This window comes from Pangasianodon hypophthalmus, chromosome 1 (assembly GCF_027358585.1).
Source record: "Pangasianodon hypophthalmus isolate fPanHyp1 chromosome 1, fPanHyp1.pri, whole genome shotgun sequence".
Lineage (NCBI taxonomy): Eukaryota > Metazoa > Chordata > Actinopteri > Siluriformes > Pangasiidae > Pangasianodon > Pangasianodon hypophthalmus.
In genome coordinates this window covers 18,209,573-18,226,146 of record NC_069710.1, presented here as the reverse complement: position 1 = coordinate 18,226,146, position 16,574 = coordinate 18,209,573, and the positions used below count along the sequence as shown (strand labels likewise).

The 16,574-nt window shown below is 37.2% G+C and overlaps 1 protein-coding gene across 1 annotated transcript; it reads left to right on the top strand.

Annotated features, from left to right (window-relative positions):
* Positions 1–5,735: 5,735 nt before the first annotated feature.
* Positions 5,736–15,377, top strand: entpd3 (ectonucleoside triphosphate diphosphohydrolase 3). The gene is made up of 10 exons (XM_026926065.3): positions 5,736–5,880; positions 6,791–6,913; positions 9,120–9,237; positions 9,814–9,955; positions 10,395–10,554; positions 10,812–11,039; positions 11,951–12,223; positions 12,549–12,659; positions 12,798–12,932; positions 13,687–15,377. The coding sequence occupies exons 1-10, from the start codon at positions 5,824–5,826 to the stop codon at positions 13,876–13,878; spliced, it is 1,539 nt and encodes a 512-aa protein (XP_026781866.2). The 5' UTR covers positions 5,736–5,823; the 3' UTR covers positions 13,879–15,377.
* Positions 15,378–16,574: the final 1,197 nt, after the last annotated feature.

Sequence of the window (16,574 nt, the reverse complement as noted above, 5' to 3'; positions counted from 1 at the left end):
AGGAAGTACAAGAGTCTGATCTACAAATCATTTCTACTGCTGCCGCTTTCACAGAATATGATGTTGATCGGGAGCTCGGACTGCGCAGACTCATTATTCGAGCACACCCTGATAAGCCTATCAGACATGAGGCTCAGTGCAGAATGGCTTCATTCAGAGTAGTGCAATGTAGCCAAAGCATATCTCTGTGTTGACCTTCCCTGTCATGTAGTGAGCACACTGTCTCCTCTCTGGGCTACCAGCTGTTCTTCTGCCTTTCTTTTTTTAAATGTTGAGACTGTATTTCAATGGCCCTGAGCCTGTACCTGGTCTGATCTGTCTCTGCTTTGTATCTCAAGTACTGAGGAGATACTCAACCAAGTGATATTCTCTGATTAAGGCCCAATAACATCAAGCTACTGTAAAAAGCTACTGTAAAAATGTTAGTGTCAAAAGTATGTAATAACATGAGACCATTTACAACCCTGAAAGAACTATATAGCAAAGTACACTGGAATTAGAGGCAGCATACCTATCAGCTATTACAATAAAGTTTACTCACTGATGTAACATTTCCTCTGATTACGACCTTCAAGGTCGAGTTATACACAACTCACCTCACCGTTTCCGCTGCACACTTTGATAAAGAGTCATTCCTGTTTTATATTCGCTTTAATTGTGTGCCTTATAGAATATTGTTTATGTGAATGATAGTCATGATTACAACCTTATCTTCACCATCTCCGCAGTGCAGTGTAGTAAAAGGCTGTTCTAAGAATTGAGGCTAATATTTTAACCTAAATTAGTAATTAAACTGGTTAATAGTTAAACTGGTTGATTTACGTTCCTTTAATATACATAATATCTATTTAGTTACACAAAATGAAAAGGAAAAAATTTAAGTCTATGCACAGACAAATATAAAACATATTTTAGATTTGATAATACTTGATTATTCAGAGATGTCCTGATATCATTTTTTTCCATTTTTGATACAATATCAGAGCATTAGTCAATACGCAATATTGTGTGTGTCAGTGTCTTTCAAATTGATTGTAATACCCAGGAAAAGATTACAGACTGAGTGTGTGTTTCCAGGGGCCCGGGCCACTAGGGGATCCGAGATAAGCATACACTGGCCATCCACCTTATTAGGACACCTGTACGCAGTAACGTGAGGCTACAGTGGGCACAGGTTCATATAAAATGGACAGTTGAAGATTGAAAAAACGTCACCTGCTCACCTTTTTACCTGTCTAGTTTAGTGAGCCTGTGGCCACTGTAGTCTCAGATTCCTGTTCTTAGGTGACAGGAGTGAAACTTAATGTGGTCTGTTGTAGCTCATCTGCCTCAACGTTTAACATGTTGTGTATTCAAAGAGGTGTTTTTCTGCTCACCACAGTTGTAAATAGTGGTTATTTGACTTACCATAGCCTCTCAGCTTGAAACAGTATACCCATTTTCCTCTAACCTCTCTCATCAGCATCTCTTCCGCCCGCAGAACTGCCACTCACTGGATATTTTCATTTTTTGAACCATTCTGTGGAAACTCTAGAGACTGTTATGCGTTAAAATCTCAGAAGAGCAACAGTTTCTGAAATACTCAAACCAGCCTCTCTGGCACTAACAACCATGCCACAAACGAAGTCAATAAATCACAGTTTTCCCCATTCTGATGTTTTTCATGTCAACATTAACTGAAGCTCACCTGTATCTCCATGATTTTCTGCATTGTGCTGCTCCCACATGATTGATTGAATGTGCAGATATACAGGTGTTTCTATTAAAGTGGCCAGTGAGTGTAGATTTGAAGTGAATTTTTAAGCCATTATGCTGTCATACACAACTTAAACATGATACGTAGAACACAAGCCAAATTATGTAAAGAATGTAAGAACTTCTTTTAACAGGAATTAGATAAGTGGATCAAAAAACCATGAGAACCATAAACCCACACTATGTGCACTAATGAAAAGAAAACAAAAAGAAAAGAGAAGCCAAAGTCATTTTTCCCAAATGGGTCAGAATAATTACAAACTCCAAACTAAAAAGGGCCAAAGAAGACTCAACATGCTGTCGCTGCTGGCCATTGAGTCAGAACTTGTTAAAGAGCTGTACTGTGACGATTTGGTGGATGAGTTTGCAAAGAGCAAGACAAAAGCCATTTACCAAAGGAAACACTGCCTTCTGCATAAACTACTCAAATACTCCTGATGGATGTATAATGTAGCAATGTATATGTTTTATTTTGCATAGTTTTGGATGTGGGGCAGCTCATAATCTGTCCCTGGTCCTAAAAGTCTTCTCTGGATATATTCAGTAACTCTAAAATCTCTCCTACAAAGTCTCATGTATATAAAATAAAACTTCCTTCAGTTTGTCCAGTTCCTTGTTCCTTGTTAACTCTGGTGTGCTACAGTATGTTGCTCTATAGACTGCACTTCAATTAGTTTCCATACGTATGGTAAAAGTACCCTTAGTAATGAAGTTAGAGTGTGCTAAGTAAGTAAGGTGGAAAAGTGCACGTGTGCTAAGCAGGATAAAGCTTCAGTGATTTACTGTGGGGTTGAATGCCTTTGGGAGGTTGTAAGGTGTAAGACTTGAATTTTTCAGAAGAACTGGTTTGAATGAAAAGCCTTGCCTGTCTTCTCACAGTGCAAAGGAAACTGCTTTTGAAGACGCAATTCTTTGCTGACGTGTGGTTTGAGGAACCTGTTCGGCCTCAATGCAGGGCAGTTGGTGCAGTAATGATTGCAATTGATTTTAACTTTTCTCCACTGTGTAGTGTTATTGAGGAAGTAATTACCCAGTTCTTAGTCTTAATTTTGGGAACTGTGGTGAACATTATATGTTATATGCTGAAAGCATGTAGCAAAACTCTCGGATGTTATCACCATTATAGCTCTTTGCTATAATTCAGCAGGAACAATTGCATATCAAGTTCCACCGTTAAACATAATGTGTTCAGCCACGTATTGATTATTGTAGCACAATGTGAAATTGAATTACAGCATGTCAGACCTTCTCCAGTGTGGAAGAGTAATGCATATCTTCTGGACTTCATTGTGTGTGTGTGTGTGTGTGTGTGTGTGTGTGTTAATATTCATGAATTTAATACTTTCTGTTAAACTAAGAAGCTTACAAGTCGAGTTAATTTGTTTTTTAATTATTATTATCATATTCTGTTTTTAATTAAGGTTACCCAATAGAGGTTTTGTCCATAGAGGGGTGCTAGTGAGCCACTGGAGCTCACACTTGACTAAGCTTCCAGTTAATGGTATGAAGTGTACATTAAGTGCATGAGTACAGCGTGAGCAATGTCTAATGAGTCACATTGTTAACAAGCCTTGCAGTATACTAATTTCAAGCTGATAAATATATGAACCATAGGCTATAAGAAACCTATTATTCAGTAGGCTCTTATTTCCCAAAGATACCAAAAGAGAAATTGTTCAACTTCAAAATTAAATACCAGTCTCTTTAATTGTAAATATAACATGATCTTTCGCTTAGAACATCAAGTACTGAGGTCAGTAAAAGCAGCAGAGGAAAATAAGACACAAGACAACGCTCAGGGCTTCTGGACTGAAAACCAACACAAGATCAAAGGTCTTTCTACCAGACAAAATCATATCTGTCTGCATGCAACTGTTTCCAAATTGGGTGGCCAAGACAGACTTGTTGTAGTTCCACTATACTGCAGATCTGGCTTTATAATGTACAACTGCTAGTTGTATGTGGCTGATGATTGAAGCCAGGAGACATCAGAACAAAGAACAGTGATATTTGGCTAAAACTGTAAAACACTTGAGAACAACTCCCCAATTGTGCATAATTGATGTCAGTCTTCAAGCATGAAGAAAAAGGGCATGATTTGAAAAGGAAAAGCCCTTTGGCTACTCCGTCTAAAATGCTTCCCCCATTTTGACTTCACTCCCTCTTTCCATTGATTCTCCAGAGTTCTTAATAGAACTCCATGAATGAGCTGTTTGTATGATATTTGTTTATATAGTGCATTATCATTTTCTAATATTGCAAGACAGTTTTGGTCCACAATACTTTTAGTGACTTCATAATGTTCCAGTGGGATCCATTTCCTACCATCTTCTTCTGTTCAGCACTTAATTGATCAGAGGAAATGTGTTTTGAGTAATCTTGGAGTACGCATCAAACAAGACAGAACCAACATGAAGGGTTGAGTTTTTGGCTGACTGGGTGAATTCATTTAGACCCCAGGAGACTTAGGAATCCATTATCTCATTGACTGCTCTATTAGGTTTAATTTACTCTTTATTGGAATATTATGGATGTCAAAATGGACTCCCTTTCTGCGGTTTGTAATGGCAGAGCCCTTAGTGCTGATTGTCCACAGAGCATGACAGCGTCCACTGATACACATTTGATTCCATGCATAGTTTTTTTATCATCTAAATCTTACAAAGTAGCCAAACTAATACCCACAAGGAACAATTGTGATTATTCTGATTATTCTGATTTTCCTGAGTTAGGGTTTATTATAATAATAATTAAGTTATTAAATGGCTGTTATAAAACAGGAATACAATGTGAAGACATGGGTTGTGTATTTTTATGAAACTTACTTGTAATAACCACGTACTTGTAATGCATGTTATTATTTATAGGCCCAAGGTTCATGTGCACAGTAGTGAAGTCAAAGGCTGCAATCCTTTTCAGAAGCCTGTGAGAGCTAATGGGGCGGCTTCCCACTCACATAACTCTACCAATCTAATAGTGAGGGACTAACTTTCCGGCTCCCACTCACTAATGTGGTATCAAATCTCTCTCTCTCATCTAAAAATATGCCTGTTGTACCAGCGTGTGCTGAGGAGAACAGCTTAATCCACTTTCATTGTCTTTCCTCTGGTCAGTCTCCATGCATGCTGGCTCGACGTCAGGTGTTTTAACACAGTGTTAAGGATGATTCATATCTGATGTGTTGAAGCTTTCTACACTTGATATATCAGATTTATATATTGATATAGTCTTCTTATTATTATTATTGTTGTTGTTGTTGTCGGCCTACTACTACTACTAGTAGTAGTAGTAGTAGTAGGAGGAGGAGGAGGAGGAGGAGTTTTGCAAATTTGTTTTGCACATGTATGGCATTTTTTGCGGTCTGAACTGTAGGTCACCACAGACTTTATTTCTTCCTTCTTACATTAACATAAAGTGCCTCTTTAAAAGCTGCCGTCTACATTTTCAGTTCCCTTCAAAGCAAAAACTACCCACTGCTACAAATGCTGTTAATGCACTTTTATTTACAGGCAAAAGACATCCTGTTTTTTTTCCACACAGATACAGGCGGCTTGTTACATGTTTTATGATGTTGCATACAGAGATGATGGTTTGAGCTCCACAAACTGAAAGCCATTTCCGGTGGTTTCGATTCGCTAGCTTATCATCTGGCTATCAGCTCTTACAGCATGGCACATGGAGACATAAATACAGGATCACAAAGAATATCACCAATTAGCAATAAAAAATTTTATTAGTAAATTTATCCACAGAGGCATAATAAAAATGAATAGGACGATGTGCATAGTAGCATTTAGGTCTATGCATTTAGGGGGAAAATGTGAGCCAAAGAAGAGCCCATAGCCAAAAGAACAACTCTTTTAGTTGAATGAATCAAAAAAAGTGTTAGCTGCAAGGGCCTAGGAGGGCTGGACTTTCCTGAGTAGGAGGGGTTTATTAGAAACTGTATTGCTCCTACTTACAGTGAGAAATTCCCAACCCCTCCTATTCAAGTGCTTTTTCACACATGCACACACACAGCACAGAATCAGTCTCACAGCCACCCATACGCACACTTGGCTGGACAGGATGGTCAAGAGGGAATCACAATCGTCTGATCACCTCACTGGAGGTTCTCACAGAAGGGTAGGCAAAGATGTCCATTCATTTCTTTTCATGTTTATCAGGGTGGGTGGAACCAGCAGTGACAAACTGCTCATTGGACAAATCGTATTTCCAATTAGTGACAGTTGCAGGACTGAACTTGCTTTGAATGGTCGCTTCAAGTAACATCACTGCTTGTGTCATTCCCTAACATTTGCATTATGTCTATTATAAGTTTTGTCTCTATGTATATTTGTACATTATAGTTTTTTTTTGTTTATTTCATCACATATAATTTTCTATAAATAGTACTTTAGCATGACTTGCCATTAAAAAAACCAAAATGATGATTGAGATAATAGTAAACCACTTAATACCTACGTATGAGTTTGTAAAGACATGGACTTTCAACCTAAGGTATCAGGTTTAATCTCCAGCATCACCGTTGATTAGATTGTAAAGAAAAAATGTGACATCTGTGTATCTCACTAGAACGCCAAATTAAAATGTAGTAGATACAAATACTGTATGGTGTAAAATGTAATAGATTAGTTAAACATATTTATGGTGTCAAATTGCAATCATTAGCTACTGAATGTACAAAATATTAGTGGTACATTTCTGTGATCATGCTGCTAAACCTTTTGGGTTCATTATCGTTATTATTTGTGTCTTATTTAGTTAATCATTTCTAGTTGTTTTGAAAAACCATGGAAGCATTGTATTTCTTGACACACTGTAATTCCTGTATCTGGCTTCAACTGTCATACCCTTTTCAAAAGCACTTCAGTCTTATTTTCTTGCATTTTCTTGCATTTGTTTTATTTGTCTCAAGCCTTGAAAACCCCAGGGTAACATGAAATAAGCTAGGTGTTATAGTGTTAACTGCTAAATGTGTGTACTGCAAGAGTTTACTTAGTTCTATGCCACTTGTCTTTTTCTACATTCACAGATAATGACAACTAAACTGGCAACGGCCATAGCTGCTTTCTTTCTCTTGGCCAGTATAGCCGTCATTATAGCAATAGCTACAGTTCAGGTGAAACAGAGGACTTACCTTTCTCCTGGACTTAAGGTAAGACTGTTCATATGTGGATTATTAAATTCACATATAATCCACTGTGCATTAGCGTGACATAACTATATTACACTGCTAACACTGTTAATTGCAAGTAAGCCTGGAATTATAGGAGCGAAACTGACCAAGTACATGAGACAAAACTTGGAAATGCTGAGTGTGCAAGAGCTCCTGCAAACCTGGGATCTGACAGCTGCAATTATTTCATTCTAGAAATATTCCTTGTTATTATATGTTTGAGTGAAACTGCAAGCTGAGTATGCTTAAAAGAGTTGGATAATTAAGCACTCTAAAATCGAAACCCAAGGGAAACACTCTGTAAAGCTTTTCATAGAACATTTAAGGGTTCTCACAGAGGAATAACCAAAGAACCATTAAGGATTATACATTTTCTAAGCGCGTAGGTGTGGATTTCACACTGCAGAGAGTTCATTGATTTGCTAGATATTTATAGCTTTAACTTTGTATAACTTCTAAACAGCCACATAATGTTTAACATAAAATGTATCAGATTATGAATCAGTGTGGGTTTTCCTCTTAATCTGAGTCTGGGACACCACCACCCATGGTCTGCTTTGTCAAGTCATTTTCTGTGTTGTGAAGCTATTTTTTAGAAGTAGAGTATGCGTTTTCCGTTAGAGCGTCTCATGTCAGAACACGTAATGTAAAGGACCTCGGGCAAGAAGGCATGGCTCTTGACAATAGAGAGGTATATTATCGTCAAAAGGCAAGAATGTTAATGCATGGACATAGATTTCTGTTAGTCTTCTACAAAAATATGCACATTGATTTGCTTTGCTGTAAAGTACACTATATGGCCAAAAGTTTATGGACATCTGACCATCACATCCACATGTGATTTTTTGAACATCCCATTCTAGATGTAGTCCCATTTTGCTGTTACAATAACCTCCACTCTTCTGGGAAGGCTTTCCACTAGACTTTGGAATGTGGTTGTGAGGATTTGTTCATTCAGCCACGAGAGCATTAGTGCGGTCAGACATTGATGTCGGGCGAGGAGGTCTGGGGTGCAGTCAGCGTTCCAGTTCATCCCAGTGGTGTTCAGTGATATTGAGGTCGGGACACTCAAGTTCTTCCACTCCAGCCTTAACAAACCATGTCTTTGTGGAGCTCACTTTGTCCACCGGGGCATTGTCATGCTGGAACATGTTTGGGCTAAGCTCCTTAGTTCCAGTGAGAAGAAATTTTAATGCTATAGCATACAAAGCCATTCTAGACAATTGTGCTTCCAACTTTCTAGCAACAGTTCGGAGAAGGCCCACACATAGGTGTGATGGTCAGGTATCCTCAAACCTTTGGCCATATAGTGCATGAATTCTGAACCCTGCTCATAAACCTTTTGTGCTCAGGCATTCATAAATCATTCTCTAAATGGATCTCAGGTTTTCAACACTGCCAAACATCATAAATCAATCAGAATGGGTTATGAGTTTCACTAGAATTGTTACAATTCTCCTACATTCTCATTGGTACCCATACCCCTCCCACTCAAAGCCACACAAGTGATGCTGATCCATTACAAGCAAGACTCTCACTAAAAAAGGAGAATTTTTTTATATTACAGGATCTGTGTGCATTTGCTTTTCATACACATGTAAGAGTTAAACATTATCAGCATGTTTATTCTTTCAGATAGTTGTTTAATCTGTCAGAAAGTAGCTGCCAAAACACACTGAACAGCTGTTTTATGTTACAAAATCTTGTCCACATGCTACATATGACCCTAATTATGTCTGCAAAGAAGTATTAACAATTTTGTTGGTTGAAAACCATAAGCCATTCTGATTAGTTGATGACTTTTGGCAGTGATTAAAATCTAGTTTGAGAGAGTGTTAAAAAGTGACAGTATGATTTTGATATACCTGCACATTTTCCAAACACTATTAGAGAAAATGGAAAAAAAATTCCAAGTGCTAGCAGAATAGACTGAAGTATTATTTTTGTTTTGTTTTTTTAAAGAGAGAGAGAGAGCAGAATGAATCTGTGTGAGGGCAGAAGAAATCATGTTTGTGCGTTAAGCTATTGTGTGTAAAATAACACCAAAAATGAGTGTTCAGTGAGCAAAAAATTTCAGCTGGCAAATTGATAGCACTCTAATTGCTGCACACAACTGTGGCTTTTTATGACTGTGAATATTCCAGTGTCTCTGTCTCTCTCTCTCTCTCTCTCTCTCTTTGCACAGTATGGTATTGTGTTGGATGCCGGCTCCTCCAGAACCACTGTATATCTGTATGAGTGGCCAGCCGAGAAAGAGAACAACACCGGGGTTGTGACCCAGACTACAAAATGTCCAGTTAAAGGTGTGGAACCAACATTCATCCCCATAATGCACAGTCTGAACATACAGTGTGAAGTGTGAAGCAAAGCACTCCTTTCTGTGGGTTTTCACCCAACACTAAAACTCTAAACCTGGTCTAGGATTTCCTGAGCTGGATATGAGGCAATGGAATGGAACAGCAATCTCATTTATTGATTGCTTTAACTAATAATCAATGATTAAATTCTCTTTGAACAAAGAAACCAGGAGTGTTTCAGCCCATATTGACATTTATAGTCAATTTCATGAAGGCAAAAAGAACAAGAACAATGTCTTGTTTTCGGACTCTACATATATCTCACTAGAGTGCTTGATACAACAGAGATTTGGACTGAGCATCATCTGCAACTTCAAGTGAATACAATATTATATTGTATTCCTACAAAGGTGTGGCCGATACCTATTAAAAAATGCATTCTCATATGAATACTGCATGGCCATGCTATTTCTCATTACAATTTTTCCCAATTATGATACAACACTTTGTGAGGGGCAACATGTATTATGTGCTGGATACTAGGCTATTAAATAAAATGACTATGATCATGTTCATTGACAGGCCCTGGTATCTCAGAAATGAATGCAGAAGCCTGGAACAGCCTTAAAAAGTGTATGGAAGACATAACGAATGTCATCCCTCCACATCAACACAAATCAACACCCATCTTTCTTGGCGCAACTGCTGGAATGAGACTGCTCCAGTAAGCTTTTTATCATTATTATTGTTACAGCTGTTTGTCTTCAACTGTGTGATCAAGTCTAATGTTTTCCACATTTAGCAAAATGATCACAACTCCCTTACTATTAAAACCTCATTATTCATGAACAAGTAGTACAACCTATGTCACCATTTATAATCCCACTATCTGGTGTCCCCCAGAAGAGGATGGGGTCCCGATCAAGGTTTCTTTCTCATGTTATCTCAGGGATTTTTCTTGCCACTGTCACCTCTTGCTCTTTAGGGATCTAACTCTACATCTGGGTTTCTGTAAAGCTGCTTTGTGGACATGTCTATTCTTAGAAGCTGCGTACAAATAAAACTTCATTTAATATCATTGGATAAAACGTAATTTTTATTTCATATGAATTAACTATCACCTGCTGTTCCTGCAAAATCTCATGTTGGAATATTTTGTACAGCCAGAAGAGCGAAGAGCTGTCCAATGCTGTCCTGCTTGCCATACAGGAGTATCTTCGTTCTCTGCCATTCGATTTCCACAATGCCTCCATCATCTCAGGTCAGGAAGAGGGGCTGTATGGGTGGATCACCGTCAACTACCTGATGGGAAACTTCTTGGAGGTCAGGTCAAGAGGGATCGTTCAATTCACATACATCACTCTTTATTATTGAAACGGGGGGGGGGGGTTATGTGTCTATTAAATATTAGATATTTTTGGGGAACTCTGTCTAACAAAGGTTTATAGGATAATTTTATGTCTCTGGCTAGTATGTTGATGGTTTTGAATATCACAAACATAAATTACAGTACATTTGTATCATTCTCCAGATCATTAGTATTTTATTAAGCTGTGCTTTGTTCACTTTGATCTGTACAGAAAAATATATGGAATGCTTGGGTTCATCCTCATGGTGCACGGACCGTGGGATCACTAGACCTGGGCGGAGCCTCCACTCAGATCGCCTTCACAGCCCCGCCTGATGCCAGAGGAACGGATCTCATCAAAGTTTCACTCTATGGCTACGAATACAATGTTTACACACACAGCTTCCTGTGCTATGGCAAAAATGAGGCTGAAAAAAGAGTTTTGGCAGAACTTGCACAGGTAACATTTTCTGATCCTGTAATAACTTTGCACTTAAGTGTTAAATTGTTGGAGAAAAAGCGCAAAAGTTTGAATAATCATAGGACAAAATAAAAGAAGACAAAGACATTACGTTATAGTTAGACATTTAGTGTGTTAGGTTTCACAGATGTTCCTTTATCAAAGATTTTCAAATACAGTAGAATATGTTAATATAATGATAATAGTGAAAAAGATTGCATGTCCCTTTATGAATGTGATACGAAATATTATTTACCAACTTATATGTTCATCGTTTGCCTTTACAACTGTCTTTTACACATTTTTCTTGATATATCTGTTTTGCAATTCTATTTTTTGTAGATAAATTGTAAAATAAAGGTATATTTTCTTTTCTCAGATCAAAAAAGCTGTATGTGCTGTAATGAACCTTTCACTACTACTCCCTGGCTTTCTGTATTATCATTATTATTATTAAATATGTGAATTTTAAAATATTGATTCATTCTTGCATTATAGGATTACTGTATTGATCAGTTAACCCATCTGACTTGTTTTAATCCTCACACTAATTACACAAAGCAGACTGCAGCAAAGCAGAATGCACTATCCCTGTAAATCCTTTCTTGTACTAATACAATAATGTTCATACACAGTCCATTTAAAGCAATGGAGCGAGCTTAATCCTAGCTATATTAATGCTTTCCCAGACTACTCTGACATTAGCAACGTCCTGTTGAGAAGTGGCAGATAAAATTACATTAGCCTTCATTATCCTTCCTCCTTTCTATTTTGCACTTCTTGGCTAGAAATGATACCACATACTGCATACCATGGATATAGCTAATGTGTCTTTTCCTAAAGTGCTAATGAGATGTGTTTTTCTTTTTTATGGTATAATAACTGACCTTAGCATCTCTTCCCCATCTCAGCAGTCCTCTGATTGGTCACATATAAATCACCCATGCTACCCTCTTGACTACAACATCGCCATACCTGGAGATGACATCTTTGGCAGTGAGTGTACAAAGCGTAATACTCCAACTCACTATACCCCCGAGAAGACCTTCACTTTCTTTGGACAGAGCGATCCAGCCAAGTGCAAAACTTTGGTCAAGAGTATTTTTGACCTGAAGTCCTGTCAGGGGAAAGAGAGCTGCTCATTTAATGGAGTATACCAACCACCTGTCACAGGTGACTTCATGGTAGGCATTGTTTAGCTAATGATTACAATTATGATAATGTATCACCAAGCAGATTTCCGTTTCAGTCTTTATGGATTGCTAAACAAAACAAGGAAATGAAATCCAACATACTGAAACCAACATTTAATTGTGTTACGTTTGAAGTGAAGCTCATTTCTTTAAGAAGATTTAATGAGGAGTTTGCCATCTGATCTTATAATTCATTCAAGAGCAAGTTTAATATCAGTTTAGTCTGTAGGTATAGTATGTTTAAAGCACATATCCATCATCACAATGACTGCTTTAGTACTGCACTGTTGGTGTTAATGTGTTTATTGCTGTTAAGGCCTATGCAGGATTTTACTACACAGCTGGGGCTCTGGATATAAAGGGCTCTAACAGTCTGGAGAAGTTTAACTCCACCATGTGGTCATTCTGCTCTATGGACTGGAAAACAGTGAGTACCTCTCACAGACTGTCAAAGAGAATGTATACGGTATCAATTAAAAAAATGGTCTCTGTTCTATCTGAATTATGCTGAATAATTAAAATGACTGCTGACAGAGCCAAATCTGGATTTTTCTTCTTGTTTCAGCTCAAGAAAATCTACAACATCACAGAGAAACACTTGAAATCGTATTGTTACTCTGCAAACTACGTTCATACAATTCTCGCAGATGGATACAAGTTTAATGCTGACAACTGGGAAAAACTTAATTTTCAAAAGGAGGTACAATATTACACATAAAACACAATCACCCAATTTCAGTAACCGCTTCCTCCTGATCAGGGTCATGGTGGATCTTATGCCCGGGAACACTGGGTTTGGCAGCCTGATGCTAATGATCAATAATCAATTTAACTCAGATCCCAAGGTGTAAATATTAGAAAGAAAAGATTACATATTATATTTGGCAAATAACCATCACAAGCAGATTAATTAAGGCATCATATTTATGGTCACCTTGCACCTGACCAGGGTAAAGCAGTTAGTGATGGATGGATGAATGAATGAATGAATGAATGAATGAATGAATGAATGAATGAATGAATGAAATTGATTGCTGTGAACTTCTAAAGATTAAATAATCATTGGTGTAATTATTTGGTTCATTACTGAAAACTGATTTATTGAAAAATCAATTATTAATTAATAATTAACATTCATTAACAGCACATATGATTTTGTTACTGCTCAGTTAATACTGTAAATAATGTTGGTTAACAAGGTCTTTACTGTAACAAACACTCTTTCCAGCCTTTGACATGTTCAGTCCATTCATTACACATTCTTTTTTTTTCTTCGCTCTGATTTTTAAAAATCTTTCCTTTTTGAAAAAGACTCAAACTGGTAGATACAATATTTCACATCACATTCTTTTGTCACTGGACCTCATGTATGTCATACCCGCAATTCTAGAGTTAACAATTTAAAGAGGTAATAGTAAAGCCACCTTTAAAATGTAACTGCTGGTGTTTTGCAGGTAAATAAGACCAGTATAGCCTGGTCCCTGGGCTACATGCTAGCTCAGAGTAACATGATCCCTGCAGAGGCAAAGCTCCTGAAGCTACCCATTTCCAACAGTGTGTTCGCTACTCTGCTCTTCCTGTTCTCTGCTCTCACCATCATCACCCTCATGTTCCTCATCATCACACTGGTGCGGATGTTTTACTGATGTCCCTGAAAGCCCTACTCAGGAACCTAGCTTTGTCCTTTAAGCAGCAGCACTAGAAAAAAAAGCACAATGAAATGCAGGGAAAATGTATGTTTACCATGCTGTCTGTGCCACTGGTTCAGCTATTCCTGACAGGGCCTAGAAACAGGCTCACACCACAATATTCACTGCCTGAAGTCTCGACATCTCAACCAAAGTGATGCACAATAGCACGTGTAACCTCTGATATATTATTGCAGCTAAATGAGGGATTTGTCTTTATTGCCGGAATGCAAAATAAAATATAGCTTTTATGATGGTCTGATACTGGGAAAGAGGTCAGGGGACTTTGCAAAGAAGCTGTTTCTACATTTTCTGACTGTGTTTAGATTTCATTAATTCAGTGTCAAGTGTGTAGTTAAGACACTTAAAAGGAAACAAAGTGAAGGTATTTAAATTGAATGAGCGTCAACAAACTATAACCACTGACCAATCACACATTTTATATCGCACATGTCACATATGTTCATGTAACTCAAATGAATCTACATGAATAATACTGTAACTAAACTCAAAAACAAGTTATTTCTTGCTGACAGTTGTTCAGTTTAAACATGCTTCTAGTATGCTTCAATATGTGAATCACTGCTTAAGACACAAAACTGTGTGTGTGTGCTAGATGTTTCACAATGGTGACAGATCTTAAAGCTCTATTTAAATCTATTTAAATTCATACTGGAATATTACTGTAACAAGAGACAATAGCAATACTGTAGAATTGTGACAGTATGTCTAGTATTGTTCCACATACATTTTAGAAAGAGTTGAAGCAGTTAAAAGGATTGATTATATTTAGAAAGTGAAGAATTAGTATTTACTAGGTGAGTGTATTTGCCAGTGCTACTACTAAAACTACTCATCTGTAACCACTCCATCTTCATCTTCACCATTTGGACAGTTTTACTTGATGTTACTTAATGTGTTTTCTATATTGAATGTGTTAGAGTTGCAACAGAAAGGCTCTAATTTGTGGTTTTATTACGCAGCAATATAACAAGCCAAGCCAAAGTTATAAATAGCAACTTGTAAAACATCTACATGTAGCCTTTCAGAATTTTCAGGGTAATATTGTTCTGTACATAAAATGCACTAAACCTGCCTTATAACATATAATACTCATGCCTAAACCTAAAATAATACTATGCCATTACAGGAAAAAGAGGAAACAATCCTTGTTCTCACCAACATTTACAAACTTTTGGAAAAGCACAGGTTTACAGATTTGTACAGGTTATTGGTTAATCAGGTCCATAGGTCCTAGTGGGAGATTATATTGTTCAGGTCACTGATTTCTCCTATCGGAATTAAGAAAGCATACTTAAAGCATCCAACGTTTTTGTTGTGCGTTTTATGTCTCATTGTCTTGCATTATGTATTTTAAATAGGTTTGAATGCATGTGATATTTCAGCGCACATTTTAGTGAAATGATAATAAACGCCATGAATGTTAACAAACAAAATTATTGGGATGATGTTTATATTGGTTCCTGTTTTCTCATAGATAAAATCAGATAAGATAAGATAAGATAAGATCAAATTTTATTGATCCCAAGGGGAAATTAGAGGGATAGATAGATAGATAGATAGATAGATAGATAGATAGATAGATAGGTACATACATGCATACATACATACATACACAGACAGATAGATAGATAGATAGATAGATAGATAGATAGATACATACATACATACATTCATACATACATACATATACAGATAGATAGATACATACATACATACATACATACATGCATACATACATACATTCATACATACATACATATACAGATAGATAGATACATACATACATACATACATACAGACATACATTCATTCATTCATACATATACAGACAGACAGACAGACAGACACATACATACATACATACATACATACATACATAGATAGATAGATAGATAGATAGATGTATGCATGCATAGACAGACAGACAGACAGACAGATAGATAGATAGATAGATAGATAGATAGATAGATAGATACATGTATGCATGCATGCATAGACAGACAGAAAGACAGACAGATAGATAGATAGATAGATAGATAGATAGATAGATAGATAGATAGATAGATGACTGATGGCAGATCTTCGTCTGAAACATCCTTTACTCTGGACACATTGTGAGCTGTGTGTACTATGATTAATTTTTACTACATCTAGGAAACAGATAGATAGATAGATAGATAGATAGATAGATGGATAGATAGATAGATAGATAGATAGATAGATAGATAGAGCTTTACACATCTGCAACTTCATAAACTTGCCAGTAGAGGGCAGTATTGTCCTAGGCTCTCTGCAGTTATGGCGGGTAAAAATGACGTTAGACTGATTAAGTTTATATTGAAAATAGGTAATGTCTGGGTTTTCTATGATTATGATTATACATGATTGTGTTTGTCCTCCCTCTGTAGGCTACTTCCTGTGCACGTGTATGATGTGTAGGCGCGCGTGGGCGCGTTTAAAAGCGCGTGCGTGTGCGTTCCATTGCAGATTAATAACTCAATTATAGAGAAGTGCAGTGTGTAGGCTGGACCTTCAAATCATATAATGCAGCTCTGTAGAAGTTTCAGGTTAGTGCATGGCGCCGGTACACATCCAAGTCTCCAGGTTTAAAAAGTTGTGTTCAAAAGGCT

Excerpts from the sequence above, each read along its gene's own strand:
- entpd3 (XM_026926065.3), top strand. The coding sequence starts at position 5,824 with ATGGTCAAGAGGGAATCACAATCGTCTGATCACCTCACTGGAGGTTCT. Across the intron at positions 6,914-9,119 it reads ACCTTTCTCCTGGACTTAAG|TATGGTATTGTGTTGGATGC; the intron begins GTAAGACTGTTC and ends CTCTTTGCACAG. Across the intron at positions 11,040-11,950 it reads TTTTGGCAGAACTTGCACAG|CAGTCCTCTGATTGGTCACA; the intron begins GTAACATTTTCT and ends TCCCCATCTCAG.